The sequence below is a fragment of the Mycteria americana genome, chromosome 9, assembly GCF_035582795.1.
Source record: "Mycteria americana isolate JAX WOST 10 ecotype Jacksonville Zoo and Gardens chromosome 9, USCA_MyAme_1.0, whole genome shotgun sequence".
Classification (NCBI taxonomy): Eukaryota; Metazoa; Chordata; class Aves; order Ciconiiformes; family Ciconiidae; genus Mycteria; species Mycteria americana.
In genome coordinates, this window is record NC_134373.1 from 125,856 (window position 1) to 144,221 (window position 18,366).

General features: G+C 39.1%; 1 protein-coding gene across 2 annotated transcripts in view; it reads right to left on the minus strand.

The window, feature by feature from the left end:
• The window catches only part of DIP2A (disco interacting protein 2 homolog A), a 131,586-nt gene that overhangs the window by 39,466 nt on the left and 73,754 nt on the right, over positions 1-18,366 (minus strand). For both annotated transcript variants that reach the window (XM_075511282.1, XM_075511281.1), the window contains exons 6-17: positions 13,392-13,520; positions 12,450-12,569; positions 10,248-10,445; positions 8,516-8,607; positions 8,158-8,268; positions 7,243-7,366; positions 6,859-6,968; positions 6,346-6,448; positions 2,703-2,767; positions 2,299-2,392; positions 1,709-1,828; positions 141-255 (exon numbers count right to left, since the gene is read on the minus strand). In XM_075511282.1, the coding sequence (XP_075367397.1) occupies positions 141-255; positions 1,709-1,828; positions 2,299-2,392; positions 2,703-2,767; positions 6,346-6,448; positions 6,859-6,968; positions 7,243-7,366; positions 8,158-8,268; positions 8,516-8,607; positions 10,248-10,445; positions 12,450-12,569; positions 13,392-13,520 (1,381 nt within the window). The remainder of the gene's footprint in view (positions 1-140; positions 256-1,708; positions 1,829-2,298; positions 2,393-2,702; positions 2,768-6,345; positions 6,449-6,858; positions 6,969-7,242; positions 7,367-8,157; positions 8,269-8,515; positions 8,608-10,247; positions 10,446-12,449; positions 12,570-13,391; positions 13,521-18,366) is intronic.

Consider the following 18,366-nt stretch of genomic DNA (forward strand, 5'->3'; position numbering starts at 1 on the left):
CTGCGAGCCTCAGACTTCCTCTGTCTAGGTCTTTGGGCATCTTTATGTGGGTAACTGTCTTTTCTGACTACCATTTTAACACCAGATACATTTCAATACCCACAAAATGCTTCAGTTCACTTCTCAGAAAAGAGAATTACCTGCGAATAGCAACAGTTAGTGCCTCTGAAGAACTAGCACAGGGACAGATTACTTCTGGTCTCAAACCTCTGGATTGAAATACATTCAGGAACGCATCACAGGAAGATATTGACCCTAAAAAGAACAATCACACAATTGGAAACATTTTGCCATGGGCAGGAAAGCTTGAGCTGCAGGATTTCAAAGTCTGTGTCTACTCTCAGCTCAGCTATACAAATATGGCTGCACCCATGCACAAAACCAATATACTTTCAAATTGCTTAAAAGACATTCCAGCCTATTATTAGATGTTAGATTTGGAGAAAAAAAACTCCCAGTGTTTAACAACTAATTCACTGAATGAAGTTCACAACTGCATACTCTCTTTCTCTGGCAGGATTCTGTAACACTTCACATAATGGAAAGTCCTTCAGTGATCAGAACATTTTGTCACTAAGGGTAACTGCATCTGTTGGCTTCCTATATAGCTCCTATATGAGTGTTTCTTATAGAGGTCACAGAACCAAAGCATTTAGAAATTAACTTCAAATGCTTCTGACACATCTTCAGTTCAGAACTCTACCTGTCCTTTAGCACTCAGCCCAAAATGCAAGAGGATACCTCATCACCTCCAGCTTTGTATTTTACAGTTGTGGAATTGCAGCACATAACGCAAACCAGCAAACGTCACTGATTATACTACATCCTAGGTATAATTTCATGTCAATTCATGTAAGAGTACAGCACTGATTAAAAGATGAAGTTAAAAAAATGAATTTACCCAGCTAAATATAGCTAAGAAGTGCAAACTGCAATGAAAAAGCAGTGGCATCACTAGCATACAAATAGTATTTTACTATAGAATGAACTGCCTAAGTTTCTACGCATCAGCTCTGAAACAGTGCTCACAACAAATAGAATCTTAGCAAGACCATTTCAAGCTTTCGTCTTCCACCATCACGACTTGCTGACCTCTCATGATGCAACTCCAAGGAATCTGAAATACTATTGATTTTCTGGGGTATGAGAATGGCAAAATTAAGCAACTAAGGTATATTCTGGCCTGTTGCAAAAACCCTCCCAGCTGCTTTCTCAAATTACTGTAAACCACCACCATATGATTGACAGAAAAAGGCAAGAACCTACCACATACTCTAGTTAATAGTTGTCATGGGTTCGAATTAAGGCTGTGACTGCTCCCATTTTTATGTCCTTGCACATGACTGAGACAAGCCCTAGGGGCACGTACAGAATCAGACACACTGCAACTCAAAGATTTTATGTCTACATGCAATACACGAGCAACTACTTCCAAACTGGCATTATGATTTACTTGAAATTTTAAAAGCCTCTTTCAAATTACATTGCCAACTATTCTTTATATAAAGAATAGATCCTTCAGAACATTTTCTATGAAAGTTTCGCTCCAGTGTCCTTGGCAAAGAAATACTGCTGCTGTCTCTGTTTTGCTGAAGATGAACTACAGCCAGTGCTGCTGAGCTCCTACAGTGCAGACCCAGAGTTCTGTGATTTACAGTGCGCTTTAGTTCACCTTGGACTGACACTCGGAAAATGCATCCATACTCACATGGATTAGCTCCATCTGCCACTATTAACATTCGTAAAGAGCTCAGACTGACATCTCTCTGATCCCTCTGAGCCAAAAGTGACCAGTGCATATCACGTGATTTTACTACTGCTACACGGGCTGAAAATAAAAAAATAATTATGGTGTGTGTGCAGAACAAAATAAAGACCAATTATGAAATTATATAAGTATTTTTGTGTATTTACATAAATTTATGAAACAAATTACAAACATAGAAAACAAATACAAATGCCAAATATTTAACTACTATGACACATGTGTACTCAATGTCTCCAGATGGACTTGATTACAGAATTTAAATGTTTATTATAAATTCAAATACTGAGATGAGAAACACAGTTTCTTTAAAGGTCTATCAGAAGAAGCCGTCAATGTCACTCATCAATGAATATACCAGTATATATAATACTGAAATGGAGTACCCAATTGCCAAAGCTGTGGCAAAGAAAGTCAGCTGGATAAAACAGCAGTGGCCTCAGCTAGAGCAGACATTTTATACAGTTTTTTGTTTTTTTTTTTTTTAAATCATCCAGAAAGAGATGTGTTAAGTAAAAATACTTTAAGGTTACCTTTGTATAAGCAGACTTTCTGTATCCAGGAAAGTGGATTAACCTTCATTAATGCATAGGGAATACTGATGACATGCATCCTGTTCATAACACTCTGAGAAAAATATTAAAAAATAAACTTTCAAGTGGCTCAAAGAATACACAGCGTGTAGCAATACTTAAAAAAAATCATCACAGCTACAGCATAACTCTTACATTTAACTGTTACTGAAAACTATGTGTATAGTCAGTAAAAACATAAGCTATACCTGTGCAGTCTGTTACTGAAAAAGTAACACTTTATTCTGAAAAATACAAATACTGAAATATAAATAGTTTGAGAGTTTGACCTCATTCTGATACCAATACTCTACCCCTGAGAGAAGCAACTTGCTGCAGTTTTTTTCATTCATTCAAATACTCACTGTTAATACTCCATGCCAAAGGCCAGCATCTCTTTTGAAATCCAAGACATTTGTTAGTGTTTCAGCTGAAAGCAAAGGTAAAACTATCAGACTTAAGAAGCATATTTAGCAGAATATTTAAGAACTCAAAATATTTGTTAAAGCAACTATGAAACTTCCAACACCACTAAGAAATCAAAGCTATGTTGCCATCCCTTCTTGTCTATAACAAACAGGCTGCTTAAGCTGAAAGCGTCTTATTTTACTTAAAACAATCATCTTTAAATTATGATTACAGACTAGATTATTACAAGGTATTTAAGACCCTGTTTTTATTATAATACCACTTCCATGTGTTTGTTACATTTGCCAATGAACTATGCAGACCGAAAATTTAGTTTTGATGCAAACTTTTTCAACTGAACTGAAAAAGGTCAGCTATATTTGAAAGAATTAAATTTAGTGAGAAATATTACCACAGCTGTACTAAATTTTCTTCAGTGTTTTCACTAAGAAATCTGAACACCTTACGTGATTTAAAAAAATAGAATCAAAGATTTTAAATCAAAGGTTTAACCTGATTTTAGGGGGATATCTTATATTGATCAGGTGAAACTTGCTTATCACTCATGCAGGATGGCTGCATGCGCAACAAGTTGTTCCTCAGGGTATTTATTATCCTTTTGAAGTTTTCAGAATGTACACAGCTATTTCCCCAATAAATAAAATACTTCGGAAAGTCAGCCACATATCCATTCATTCTCTGGGTGACTGAGCACTCCAGTTGCTCTGAGACAGGTGTGTAGTCCCAGACATGAGCCTGTATATAAGGAAATGCAAATTTTCCATACCCTCAATTCTTTTCAACCTTCAGGAAAACTGAACTGCATAGAACTGGATTTGCTGGAGAAAGCAGCCAGCAGTTTCACAGCATCTTATGACAGACTCTGTGTGATCCTCACAGAGAAGCTGATGGAAGTATGGGCTGGATGAGCAGACAGGAAAAACTAACTGAAGGACCAGGCCCAGAGGGTGGTGACTGGTGGCACAAAGTCTAGTTGGAGGCCGGTAACTAGCTGTGTAGCCCAGGTCTCACTACTGGCTCCAGTTCTCTTCAGCATCTTCATTAACAACCTGGCTGATGGGGCAGCGTGTATCCTCAGCAACTTTGCAGATGACGCAAGGCTGGGAGAAATGGCTGATACAGCAGCGGCTCGTGCTGCCATCCAGAGGGACCTCGACAGGCTGAGGGGATGGTCTGACAGGAACCTTGTGGTGGTCTGACCACGGGGATGTTCTGACAGGAACCTTCAACAAGGAGAAATGCAAAGTCCTGCCCCCTGGGGAGGGATAACCCCATGCACCAGGACATACTGGGAGCCAACTGTCTGGAGAGCAGCTTTGCAGAAAGGGCCCTGGAGTTCATGGTGCCCACCAAGTTGAACATGAGCCAGCAGTGTGCCCTTGCAGCAAAGAGGGCTGATGGTGTACTGGGCTGCATTAGGAGGAGTGTGGCTAGCAGGTCAAGGGAGGTGATCCTTCCCCTCTGCTCAGCGCTGGTTAAGCCGTAGCTGGAGTAGTATGTCCATTTCTGGGCTCCCCGGTACAAGAGAGAGATGGAGCTACTGAAGTGAGTCCAGCAAAGGGCCACAAGGATGACTGGGGACTAGAGCATCTGGAAAACCTTCATGTGGGGATTACTGCACACTGGCACAAGTTGTCCAGAGAGGTTGTGGAATTTCCATCCTTGGAGATATTCAAAAGCCATCTGGACATGGTCCTGGGTAACTGGCTCTACATGGCGCTCAGCTTGAGCTGAGGGGTTGGACCAGATGACCTCCAGAGGTCCCTTCCAATCTCAACCATTCTGTGATTCTCCGTGTCCCAAGATACATTAGCACATACTACCCCATTATGGGATAAAAGCTAGTCAAACCATGAGATTCTTCCAGCAAACAGATTTCAAAGGGAAGAGGTTTTGGTTAATGGTAGCACAGATGAACTCTATGCACATGATCAAAACCAGGTGCAGTTCTTGGCTATTCATTGAGAGAATGACTGAAAACAAGTAGATCTCTCATTTTATTCCAATCCCTATGGAGATATTCTTTTGGAGGACATGATTAACTAAGAGGAATACCCCTTCCTTTCTGAAAATAGGAACTACTGTGGCCAAAATTGTGAAGCTGCAAGAAGCTATAAACAAAACAGAAAGCAAAGCTTTATACCGAGTATGGTCTATACAGAACACAAATCTCGTGACAGCATCTCTAGCACGTGGTGATAGAAGTTTGAAAAATGAACATACAAGAGAATTCAGTACCCTCTGCGAAGATTTGAATGTTAATGGCTAGCAACACTACTCCACATTGTCCGAAAATTAAGATGTGTAGACCCCTTTGATCTGTAATTGGTTGTCATCACCCTTTCAAGATTCAGGAACCACTGTACAATCCTTTACCTACAACGTGGGTGCACCCTCCCCTCTCCCAGCACAGTTCTTGTAGTTGGCAGCTGTGATGGGATGTCCCGAAATGAAAATGGGAAAGGGTCCTATTTGACAATAAGTACAAAGAGTACAGATATCTGACTGTGAAAACACTTTTTACCCTATCATACTACTTGTGTGGACTTTGGAGCACTACAGGCATAAAACAGTTGCCCAAAGGAGGAAGGAAAAAAAAAAAAATGTGCAAGAGAGGACAGTTAGCAACTCTTAGCAATCTGCTCATGCCCTCAAATGTGCTATCTAGAATCACAGACCCAGTTCAAGTAATTGGGCGAGATGACTTGCACTAGGACTTTTAACTTTGTGATCTAGGCAGGCAGGGTCATCAAAGGTGCAAGGGCAGCAAAGCCAAGCAAGTCAGGGTGTTTTTTAATATGGTAACTCTCAAACTTTCTTGATCAAGGCCTCTCTTTCAGGTGTCAAGTGTCATACTCCTAGGAATCACAAAGTAGAAGACTTATAAGGACTGTGATGCATATTACATCTCACCTGTTCATTACTGGGTTTCAAGTCAAGACTTCAAAAGGCATTCCCTTTGGTCAATAACCGCAGCTCTTTCTCCTGAGAGATAAGAAGCTGCACAACTGACACCCGCCTGTCTGCATGGCACACCAGTCTGCACTGTTACAGCAGCAACAGCTGGAACTGGCAGCATCCAAAGCTCTTCAAAGAGATCCAAGCTACCCAAATGGTCTCTAGAATCAGCGTAAGCAAGCTCCCTCAATTTCTGCTGGGAGGGCTCCTCTAACTCCTCATAACTCTTCATATGACTTCATAGAGTGGCCAGTGCATTCAAAAGGCATTAGGGAGGGCAAAACAGATTGGTAGCAAAGCTGTTTTCAACAGGATGGAAAATCAGTATAGCTCTTACCACCAACTAACAAATTTATGAGGATTGAAAAATCCAAACCCTTGAATAAAATTGATAAGGACCTTAGGTTACAAAAATTTTAATACACATTGATTATGATTTCACAAGTGGCTTCTTACTTTCCTTCACATATCACATTGATCATGAATGAGGAAGTTTGTCTTTCCCTTTGCAATTAAAGCTACCAAGCTCTTTTAAGACAGTAAACATGATTTTGCAACATAAATTGCCTAAATATTCAAAGCTATGAGTATCATTTTAATGTTGTACCTATCTACACTTACCTTCTGAATAACCACATGCCTGAGTCAATGCATGACAGTGTGCCAGCATGGAAGCATGAGATATAGTAATGCCCACTGTGCTGCCCTCTTTACTCGTTTTGTACTGAAAAGAGAAAGTTTATACAAGCATTATATTAACAATAAAATCTACAGTAAGGATATTTTATTATAAAAATGAAGCGAACTTTGTAAAAAAATTTAAAAAGCTACCATAAAAGATGCATTTATGTTCAGAGAATACACTAATATCATTTGAAATCTGACTGTTTCTCTAGCCCAATTAAACAAATTGTCCCAGGGATCCCAAAATGCCAATTATCCCCAGTCTTCAATCTGACTCAGCACAACCACTCAAATGACAGTTTGCCTGGCAACCTTGAGGGAAACATTCTTGTTCCACAGTTAAAATATTATAGTAATCTCTTTTATTGCATCAAGAGATTAAAGGAAGAAAACATGCTGTGACAAACTACAACAGAGTAACCGAAAGTTAGGCATATTATACTGGATCACCTCAATATAAGCAATCTCAGCACTGGCATCCCGTACTTGCGGATGCCAGTCCTTAGTTGGTTTTGCCAGATGCTTCCCATCAATCACAAACCAAATGAGACGAGGCCAGCCTTCAAAGAAAAAGAAAAGTTATTGTCATTACAGTTCCAAAAATCAAGTTTCTTTCCCAGTATTCAGGGGTAACAACAGGAGGCAAGGAAAAGCTGCAGCATCACCCCCCTTGGCAGCAAGAAGCAGCACTAAGTACTGTCTTGACAATGAAGGCAGTTCTTCTTTGTATGTAAGCTAGAAGCATGCAAGCAAACTCAAAGATTGTTGTTTAATAGCAACAATGGATATACCTGCTCTTTATCCTATAACGAAATTTGAGTAGCTTAAACATACCTTTGAATGTAACCACCTCGCCAGTCTGAGCTTTAGGAAGGCCTTTTTGACAGGCATCAGTGGTTAAAGCTAGTGTTACTCCACAGCTGCCCAAAAGAAACCCAATCTGCTGGCTGCCCGCATCCTACAGAGAAACCATGTTATAGCAAACTTACAAATAATGAAGCTTTTGTACAGTTTACTGTAACTTTTCCATGTTTAGAAAATATTAAGCCAATTTATACCTCAGGAAAAACCAAACTTCTAGCCCATAAGACCTTTTATGGAAGACGAAAGACTGAAGCCCACGCTCAAAAGGCTTAGTTTTGCTTAGTGCCAACTAAGTTAGATTTGGCAGTAGATCTGGCAAGCAGTGGTAGCAAAGTAGCATCAAAAGCAATGGTTGTGCATCCCCCTTGAACCCATCAGGGATGTTTGTAAGTTCTGGTAAAACAGAGAGCTGGTTTGATGCTGTTTCTGAGTCCTGAGGCACTGAAGAGCAGAGCCTGTAGCTTTTCAGCTCTTCCTTAATAATCTCAATGTGTGTGGGATTACACCGATATTTCCAGTAACTATGGTGTCTCTCCCTGCCTGTGCTCTCATTACTCAGCATGAGAGCTGAAAAGATAGCATTTCTGTGTTATATTTTGAGAAATACTTTCACACGTCTTTTCAAAAATAATGGATTAAAATAACTTCTACAGTTACATATCCTAAAATAGTTAACTTATTAGCTTCATACTATTTCCCCCCTTCCCTAACTAAATATTAAACACTTTCCAAGCATATAACACGCACTGAATAGTTCAGCTGATGCACCATACTGCTTTCAAAAGTGCAGGCTCTGAGGAGTCCCATATAAGGACTACAGGATTTAGACACCCACCCACTTTATTTATTCATGAAACCATAAAAACATTGAATGTATTTGCCTACCTTTCTTGTTAGTGGAACTTCTATTGGGACAGGAATAAGTTCTGCCAGGAGACATCCATAAAATGCCACCATAAACATAACTGGATCACTATTAGGAAATACGAGAGCTACCTACAAAAATACATTAAAATAACAAGAAATGTTTTTTGTCGTCATTTGTTGGGGGGAGGGCTGCTTTTTAATTTGTGGAAAAAAATCTTCACAACAATGTTCAGGTTCATATTTAAACTAGGAACAGAAATACTAAATGTTGTGATAATACACTATTACAAGCCACAGTAGTACAAGGCTTTCTTTAGCTAAAGCTGTTCCTCACTGTCTATTTTATCCATAGAGACCATTTCAAACAGAAGCCTACCCGGTCTCCAGGCTTCAGCAGTGGTTCATTCTTAGTGGTTAGCTTGTTTAGCAGGGTATATGCTAACTTCAAGCTTCGACTCCACAGCTTGCCTAAAGAAAAAAGATAACACGGAAATTAAAAAACAGAGACTAAAATGTTAACATTTAATTGGTAAATCTCAGTGCCTTATACATGCACTAGGCAAGTGAGTTGTATTAGAACAGCGTCAACAGGCACGAGCAAGTAAATGGGGAAAAGCGAACACTGCTGTTGTGAAAGCAATCCCACCTCACAAACCTACTGAGTTCTTCCAATGTTTCAGTGCATGCGTACACACACACACATATTCTGGTTGATACAACCTAACTGCATTTCCAAAAGGCACTTCACAAGACTCCTTCCAAAGGGCTCTTAGAGAAAGCAAACTGCTTGGGATAAAAAGAAAAATCCTCAACTGGACAAAAAATTAACTGAAATTTAAGAAACAAAGGATAGGAATAAATGCCACCATGTTTGGCTCTGTGAAATACCAGTTCAGTGCCCAGTAGTGATCTACGCAGCTCTCAATAATTCAGAACAAAAAATTATTCCAAGCTACTAAATACAACAACCTAACTACTTCTCTGACACAATATAAAAATCAATTTTTAATTTGTAGCCTCCAAAAAAAAAAAAAAGAGCTTTGATAAAAAAACCTGTTTATAAAAAAATTGAGCAACAGCAAAACCCTTCCACTGTCAATGGTAAATCAAAGCAAGAACCCCCTCAAATAAGCATGCCGTGGCAAACAGCATGCATCTGGAACTCAGCTTTCTAGTACAGGGTCTTTATCATGGACTGACACCCACACTCAATCCCTTCAGACCACATAGCAACCATCAGTTATTTTGTGTTTGTCAGTCTCAAACTTCTTCAATTCAACAGGGTTTTTTCTGTGTAATTTCCAGTTATACAAAAAAAAGTTACACAGGACTCAAGTACATCAAATGGCCAGTTCTCGATAGTTTCTTCATACACAGTTGGCAGAGAGTCCAAGTACAATTTAGAGCCCGACTTCTTTTTAGTTTTTCTTTTCCTTTCTTTTTTTTAAACGTAAAACTAAACATGATATTCTAAACAATTCTCAAAGCTCCGCTGCAAAGTAATGAAACTAAATGCAGCTGCTCAGTTCCATTTCCTGTAAGCATACTTCATCTGTAAGAATGCAAACAAGGAATTTTAAGATTCTAACATACTATACAATGAAATGCTGCAGTTAACTGTCCTAGGGGACACAATTACCTTCTGAAAAAATGCATTTACTGTAATACTTCTAGTTCATTGATACAGGCAAGTTTCATTCCCACAATAACATCCTTAATATGCTCCTGAAGTACAAGTCTTCTCTATAACAATATGCAAGAGCATGCTAAAATTTAGTATCTACTCTGGGAATCTGAAGAGTGCATTATTAGTCATCTGTTTCTTCCTCCTATTTTACACCAGGTTATTTTTAATGTTCTTTTAAGCAAAAACCCCACAACTGTTTGAAATTTACAAATAGCCACTTGTAAAGAATCAATACTATATATATTTTCCCTTCATTAACTTTCTTTAAACTGTTTTTCATACACAATGAATTCATAATTTGCATTCGAATAGCAACCTCAAAGCATCTGTCATGAGCACAGTCAGTCCCTCTTAAGTAAAGCAAATTGTTCACTCCACAAGGAATGCCTAATTCATTCTTACAGTTATCACCAATACCTACCGTAGGTAAGCGTATAAATAGCTTTCCCCGTCGTGTCCAATGCCGTCAGACAAGGGGCTTTCGGCTGGGTAGTTCCCCAGCGCTGCAGGGCAGCCAGCAGAGAAGGTGGCCAGTTGGTTACCACGCCTAAGGGTTCACCTTTAAGTACATTCATTTGATTTCCTTCAGGCTTTGGTTGATTTGGGTCAGGCTGTTGCACTAAAACCAGAGCACAGTAAAATGGCAAATGTCAATCCTTACAAAATGTGCAAGTTACACTTAACAGACTATTCTACGAACCGTTCTCACCTTCCTCTTCCTCACAGCTATCATTACTTATCCTCTGCCTTATGATGATGCTATGCTAATCATCTGTTGGCTTCACAAAAAATAATTACCATCACTTTGGAGTTCCGAGTCCACATTATTCAAAGGACCGGGCCACAGGAATAGTTTGAATCCCTAGTTCACTCTTTTTCTCTGCTTTGGAAAGATATTTTCTGCTGTTTGTTCTGCACATCCATTTAAATGAAAGCCTACACCAAGTCAAGAAGCATCATCAGAGAGAATGGCTTCAGTGACAACTGGACATTTATTTTTGCGGCACCAAATTCTCAATAGGTGATGACACTATTGAGAATACTTCCGTACATACTTCCGTAACAATACACTAAAAAAAAAAAACAAAAACCAACCAACAAACAAACAAAAAACCAACAAAACACAAAAGCCAGATTAAATGCTCCTGGTATGGATTATCTACAATTAAAACTGTACCACTCACAGAATATTTTGTTTGATTTCCAGATCATGTCTCTCAACTATGGAACATTGCAGGGCTTGTATGTCATTTGTCTCTGAGTAGCCTGCTGTTAAAATTCTGCCCCAAGCCGCTCAAGAAGGTGAAGTATCTTGATCTTAGTTAGCAAAACAAAGTCATAATTGGATTTAGCTAACGCTCAGTCTGTGCAATAACTAAAATTAACAGTTCAAAGTGATGCCCTCTGCTCTCCACAATGACATACATGCACCTCAACGAAAGTTTGCCTGAAAAATCCTCAGTGGAAGACTAGAACCACAATCACTTCATATCTTAAAGTATCAAACAAATAGCACGGGCAGCTGCTCAAAAAGGTCACAGAGAACAAAATTTTCATTTAATCTTTCAGACTAAGAGAACAGAACAAAAAAATCATTCTCCAAAATCAGCTGATGCAGCTGGTTTTAAAGGCAGCTACACATTGCTAGCAACTTCTACATTTGTTAGAGATGCTTTTCTTTCCACCTGGACATATGCATACAGAGAAGAGAATAGTGTTTCTTAGCAGAGCATGTACAAGCACTATCCTTTCATGTAGTGCACAGACAAGACATATTGCACAGTGCACTCAAGGCATTTAATTCCTCTGAACCTCTAAAATAATGAAAGTTTCTGGATTTCAAGAAGAGGATATTAACATGCATGCAAACAATATTATCATAATAAATTCCAGTTACTAGCAAGTAACTTTTTTCATCTAACTGTATTTGGGCACTGACCAGCTACAAAGCAGCTTTTCAGAGCAGGATGTGGGGGTGCTTGTAGACAAGCACCTGAATGCGAGGAGCCAGAGAGGCCGTGGAATCTCCGTGTTTGGAGATGTTCAGAACTGGATCGGGCACGGCCCTGAGCAGCCTGATCTAGTCAGACTTGCTTTGAACAGGAGGTTGGTCAGAGGCTTCCAGAGGTCCACTGCACCATCAGTTACACTTAGGCTATGCCCTGACTTACTCCAAAGAGTAGCCTCTGTAAATTCGCTGAGTACCATAGGGCAGAGTTTAGAATCTCCGAGGCAAAAAGTGATGGTGGGACCATCACCGAACATGACAATTTCTGGATGCACCAATGAAGTTCTTGACAAAGATGTGAACAGAATTTCTCCAAATATCTATAAATCACTGTCTTTAGTATTCACTAGCTCATCACACTGGTCCAAACTGGGCTGAACCAGAAGAGTTTCCAAAGTGAGGGAAGAGGGCAGAGAACAAGTACACCGAGTAGAAGGGTTGAGTTGAAGCTTATGTTTCACTTGTGATAGCATATGACCTTTCTCTCTCCAATGAAACAACCCCACCATGATTTGTTTTCTATTGTGAAGAGAAAAAGAAAACACTTGCTGAGACGTATCAGTTCTTTGTGAACCGCTTACACAGAGTGAAAAATTTATTTGAAAGAAAATTAACCTTCTAGCAGTTCTTCAAAATCATCAACAAAAAACTCTTTCAAAGGTGGGCGCTTTGGTCTTTTCAAGGTATTTAGAAGCTGCTGGATTTTAGAGGACACTCTGCTATTCACTGGTACACCTGCCAAACAGAAAAGATTTATTACTTACCATATATTAATAAACATACATTAAAACACATGCTGCCACATTGCTGACAACATCACTCGAAGCTCAGCGCAGCTTTCAGGTGAAGAGTCATTCAAGGTGAGCAGCTTGTTTGGAAAAAAACAGCTTTAATCAGTAACAGTTTCAACCATGGATTTATTTGTTTTAAAACAATGCTGTTCCCTAGCTACCTGGCTAGGGAGGCTATACCTTCTCACACTTTAATTTAGCTTTTCAAACTGCTGACTCCTTCATGAGATTCCAATAAAAACCTGAAGAATGTTCTTTTCTTCAAGAGTCTAGGTATTAAGATAATAAATCTTAACATTTATTCAGTTCTGAAAGCCTGAGAATGCTTGGAAAAAATAAGGGAATCTTTCAATATTTTACAGGGCTAGTAAAAAATAAATCACAACACAAAACCATGTCGAATGCTGATTTTCATTTGTATATGCGATATATTTATTTTAAATTAAATATAAATGTGTATGTTTGTTTTTATGTATTGAAATTTAAACCTCTGAGGCAATATAAAATTAAAATGTGAGACTCAAGGGCTTACATTGCCTTTTACTATAGAAATATACAGAAATGGGGACAGGGCTCCCACCAGCAGAACACGGGAAACGCAGTACAGTTTCCTCTCCTGTGGCAGACTGACAGGTACACCATACTACCGCAAAGCTTTGGAGGGGACAGGCACATGCACACGATGGGCGTCAAGCTCTGTTATGCATTCGCTTATTCAGAAAAAGGGACAATAGATTGAAAGGTAGGAGGTTTATAATACAATCACCATCTGCAGTTTCCAAAATGCTGCTGTTGTAGCCTCTGGGAACTCCTCGTACTGATGCTACCTGTGGACGCTCATGATGTAAATGTTCCACCAGGCCAGTGGTTACATCTGGAGGTGCAGAGTGGTTATCTGTAGAAATAGAAGACAGACAGGGGAGCTCATCAGCCATCTTAAGAATCAATACATCCAAAGTTGCTTCTTACAGCATTCTTGCTGTTTTTTCATGTGTTTTTAACAAAACTCTGATTTCTCTAATCAAACTGAACCAAAATCTTCTAAGATACAGAGAGAACCCTGAAAGGAACCGCTGTGTCTCTCCAGGGTGGAGAGGAGCTAGCTATTCTAACTTTCAAAGGGATCCAAACAAATTCTAACAAATAAAGAGAGTGGTGAGTCACTCCATCACTTCAAGGTAAAAGCAAGGAGGTTCATTACAAGTAAACAGCACAAGTCTACAAAGAAAGCCTGTCTCACATCTCTCAGAAGAAATACAGGCACCCAAAGTCTCACCACAAAACTGGAAGGACTAGTCTAAGTCCCATAGGAAGAGAAAGGGACAAAAGCGTAAGGTTTGAAAGAAGGCAACTTTTGCCCCAGGATAACACGAAGCACTTATCTATGTTCTGTAGGCTATTAAGAGGAAGACTTTTGCTGAGAAACACAGATTAAGATTTAAGGTGGCAAAGATAGCACACTTAGGTCTGAACACATCTTGAGGACGGACATGGGGAGATGAGAGACTCCCTCAGAGGGAAAGTAGCCGCTGACTTAAAAAACTGTCACCTGCAGTCTGTAAGACCAGTCGTGGTTTTCCTTTAGCAGCTTTCCTTACCACCTGTTTTTAACAGTCTTGCAACAATACTGTAGGTAAAAGCTTCCTGTTTATGTTGTGGTACGGACACAGTATACTCTTCACTGGGGCATCTATCAATGAGAACAGCTGGAATGCCTGTAACACTCAAAAAAACCTGTGGTGTAGATGTCACCATTATACACACACACTGCTCACAACAGATAAATTTAGCACAGGGTTTTCTGAGGCATGAGGTGGTCATTTGTGGCCAGACACGACACGCTGTTTCATTTTAATGGTGTGCGCTACAAGCAATAAATACTTAAATTTTTAATAATGCATATTTACATAGGGAAAACGGGGCATTTCTCAAATCCTCACATACTCACAGGGGCTTGAGAACCACCTTGTAACAACCTTGAGGCAAAAGCTTGCTTTGCTTGGAACTGCACCATGTTTCTGTGCTGCAGAACAACGCTTAGGGAATATCATCATCCCAAAATTGTGACCTAGATTACGGAATGGTTTTGAATGGAATCACAGGTTAGGAAATGGCAGTATCTGGGAGAAGGGTTCAAACAAGGAAAAACAAGAATTGGAGGCCTGAAATATTCAGAATCCTAATGATTAAGAATAGGAGTGCAACAGGAAAGAGCTTAAGAACACGCTGCTGCACTGTGCCGGAGGAACTGCTTGGGGTCACGCAGCTCTGCAGCGATACCCCTTGAAGGACCTCAGCATGCCACAAATCCTGCAGAAAGAACTCAAAGCACAGGGAGATCTAAGCAGTGCTGTGAAATAACATATATTACTCCACCCATTCTGAGGAAGTGATTAGCACTAAGGTAACAAGCGCTCATAGCTCTGTTCATAGATTTCCAGCGCTGACATACAAGCCACCAGTACAGCTCTAAGCAGCTTTAGAGGGATCACCAGAAGAAAAAATCAAATCCATTCCCATATTTTCCACAGTCATCACTGCAATGCCAATTTTTGTATTGCAGAGACCTGCCTTGCTGGGTACTAAGCAAGGACCACAAATTCCTTTCATGTGGGTAAGGTACATGAAGGACGAAGTATCACTTCATGTCTCTGACAAATGCCCAAGTTAGAACCAGTAACAAGAAAAGGTGACAACTATGTGTAAAGTTGATCCATATAACCACTTTATAGGGCGTGCAGAAAGCACATGTATTCAGAGTAAATTGAAATGCTCTCGCTGTGTTCTATATACTTTTTGAGGTGCTTTTTGGTTGGGCTTTTTTCCTTAGCTTTACCGAAGTCCCAAAACACGGACTTCACGCAGCATACAAATTAATCACAGAAGAGGACACAGAGTCAAAAGTACCTGGTTCCCATACTGCAGTATTAGCCCACAAGCCCATACTTCTCAACTTACAGACCCTGCAGTGATTATCAATGTCTAAAGCTTCTACTCCTTGAATACACCAGCAAGAACTACAATTCGGGATGTATCTGCCGTGTGGCTTCATCAGTGGAAGGCCCCCAAATGGCATTCCTATAGATGAAGTTGTCACCACTAAACATTAAGGTGACTCAAAACATACACTCGAAGTGATGTACACATAGGTACAAATATGACAATCAAGAGAGAGGACAAGAGAGACTGACACACGCTGTGAGACTTGGTGCACTCACTGTATGGGTCAGAAGCTGAAATGATGAATGGATGCAGGTTTTACAAGGCATATTCCTGCTGGGAAAAAGCAATCTTCCGCCCACTTGCATGAGGCAGATATTTGAAATACAAAAGCTCTGCAATTAGATGCTCAGAAAATAACATAAGGAAGAAGCTATTTGGGAACATTTACGGAAGCGCTGTGTACTTGGGAACAGCTCAAAGAAATCACAGAAGAAATGAGAATGCTCAGAAAAGAAACAGAAAAACCATTAACAATCATTCCCAACTGAAAACAAGCACAAAAAATAGCCACATATGGAAGTGCTAAGCTACAGCATTCACCTATCTTACAAGCATCTCAGAGGTCCCTCACCATAGAAGAGAAATGGCAGGGGTCATTACGAACGACGTCTCTGCTGTCCACAGCTATTTCATCTTACAGACAGCAGAGAACTGACTCTCCCTCCCAGTTCTGCCTTGAGAAGGCAAAATTCTTTCCATGCATATAGAAGGAACAAGTTCAATTTTCAGGATTTATGCTCAGATAAAAATCACATTAGCTTCATTAATTATTTAGGCATTTTATTAATATATGCCCATGATAATCCATAAAATTAGTCTGTATTGTCTAGAGATACTGTGTCAAAGCAGAGAAAGAGAAGCGATGAGTAGTCAAAAAAAAGTCTGAACAGACTTGTGACTTCAGGAATAAGGTTAATTGGATTTAGACTGAAGTACCTTTCCAATATTGATTAGAAGACAGAGATAAATGCAAAAGGAGCAGTGGCCCAAGAAAGAACATGTGGGATACGATACAGAAAATGCAAAGCTAGGCATCGGAGAGAAAGTAGTCTCTAAGGAGGAATCTCAGGGTGAAGACGCAAACACTTTAGAACAGCCCCTAGCTAGCAGGAAGTTGGGTTAGACCTAGAGATAGCTGTGTATGCTTGTTTTGCCTCTAGGAAACCACTCAACCAAAATGGACATTTAAAAGAAGTTTATTAAATTGTATTGGAACAATAAAACAAAAAAAGAGTGCACCAACCCAGCCAGAACACGAAATAGGATCCACAAGCCACTACTTCATTCTTGCATTTCCTCTTCAATAAACCCTTTGAAACTGTTTCTAACGCACTCTCACAACTGCTGTAAAACTGCTTACAGAGCCACAGCATTCAAAACACCAACTCTTATAACCCTGCGTCCCCTTAAGAAAAGGAGTTGTACTTTTAAGTCTTTCAATAAATAGATAGTGGGTCAAATATCATGATAATCTACTTTCCCAGTTACTCGACAAGAGCTAAGTTGGGAAATACTCCACAGTTGCAATAGTGACCTTGAATAAAACCTAGACACATGGCTAGCCTTATTACTTTTAAAGAAAATATTACAATAAAAGAAAAAAAGCCCCCAAAACAACATGTAGATGTTGTCCTTGCTTTTATAGGTGAAAGACAAACAGCTTAAAAATAATGCATATTCCTATCTGACTTTATTAAATACTGTAACCTTGCACTTCCAACACTCCAGTCTATTGCTTGGGAATTTAGTATGATCTCATAATTAAAATTGCAAGCTGGAGATGATGAGCTGCAAGGGAACAATCTGCTAAATTTAAATTCTCCAACATATCAAAATTGTGAACAGTTATTCAGTACATAGTCAAAATACAGAGTATTTTAGTAAGGCATAGTATTTAAAATATGTAAGATGCCTTTTATATTGCTGATGTCAGCACACTAACTGAGAAATAAACAAACTCTTCTTTTATGCTCTAGGACAAATCAAAGGGGTCTTTTGTGAAAGTATACCAGTATTTATCAATAACCAATGAAGTTTACAATGTAAGAACTGAGCAAGTTTTCATATTCTTGTGACCAAGGAAGACTGTAGACAAACTTGCTGATTAATTATTTTAACATGAAAAATGTCACAACTGAATTGTTATTGGACATGCATGAATGTTACCAAGCTAGAAATGAAAATTGATGGAATATGGCAAGCATTTCAGAAATGAGGAATATTATTCTTCTGCAAAAGGACATTTAATTTTTTGTCAAAGGCACTGGAAATGTTACCTTTCTAAATATTTGTAGTAGATCAGCTCTTAATGATCTCTGAGTTTCCTTCCTGATAGATACTATAATTGCATATTTATTTCCCATTAATGAAATTTCAAACTACTCCACTGCAACATTTAGCTACTTAAATGCTGGACTTTGAACCATTAAAAAGGCCTTGATTTTGCATACAATTTTGATGATTAAATAGTCCTGCTGGATAGGTCTTAAGAAACTAGTTGTGAAATTTGATATGTATTTATATGGCCTGAGATATTAGACATAACAGGATGCCATGTTACATTTTGCATATCTTTTACAGCTATATTAAGAATTTCATCAATCACACTTACAATTATGGCTAACCTTCCAAGTTTATTTGTTAATTTTAAGGAGTTAAACATGATTCCTATAAATCCATAATGTAAAATCCAGAATGGCCTTAAAGCAAGGCGTAGACATATTCCATCTTTCTTACAT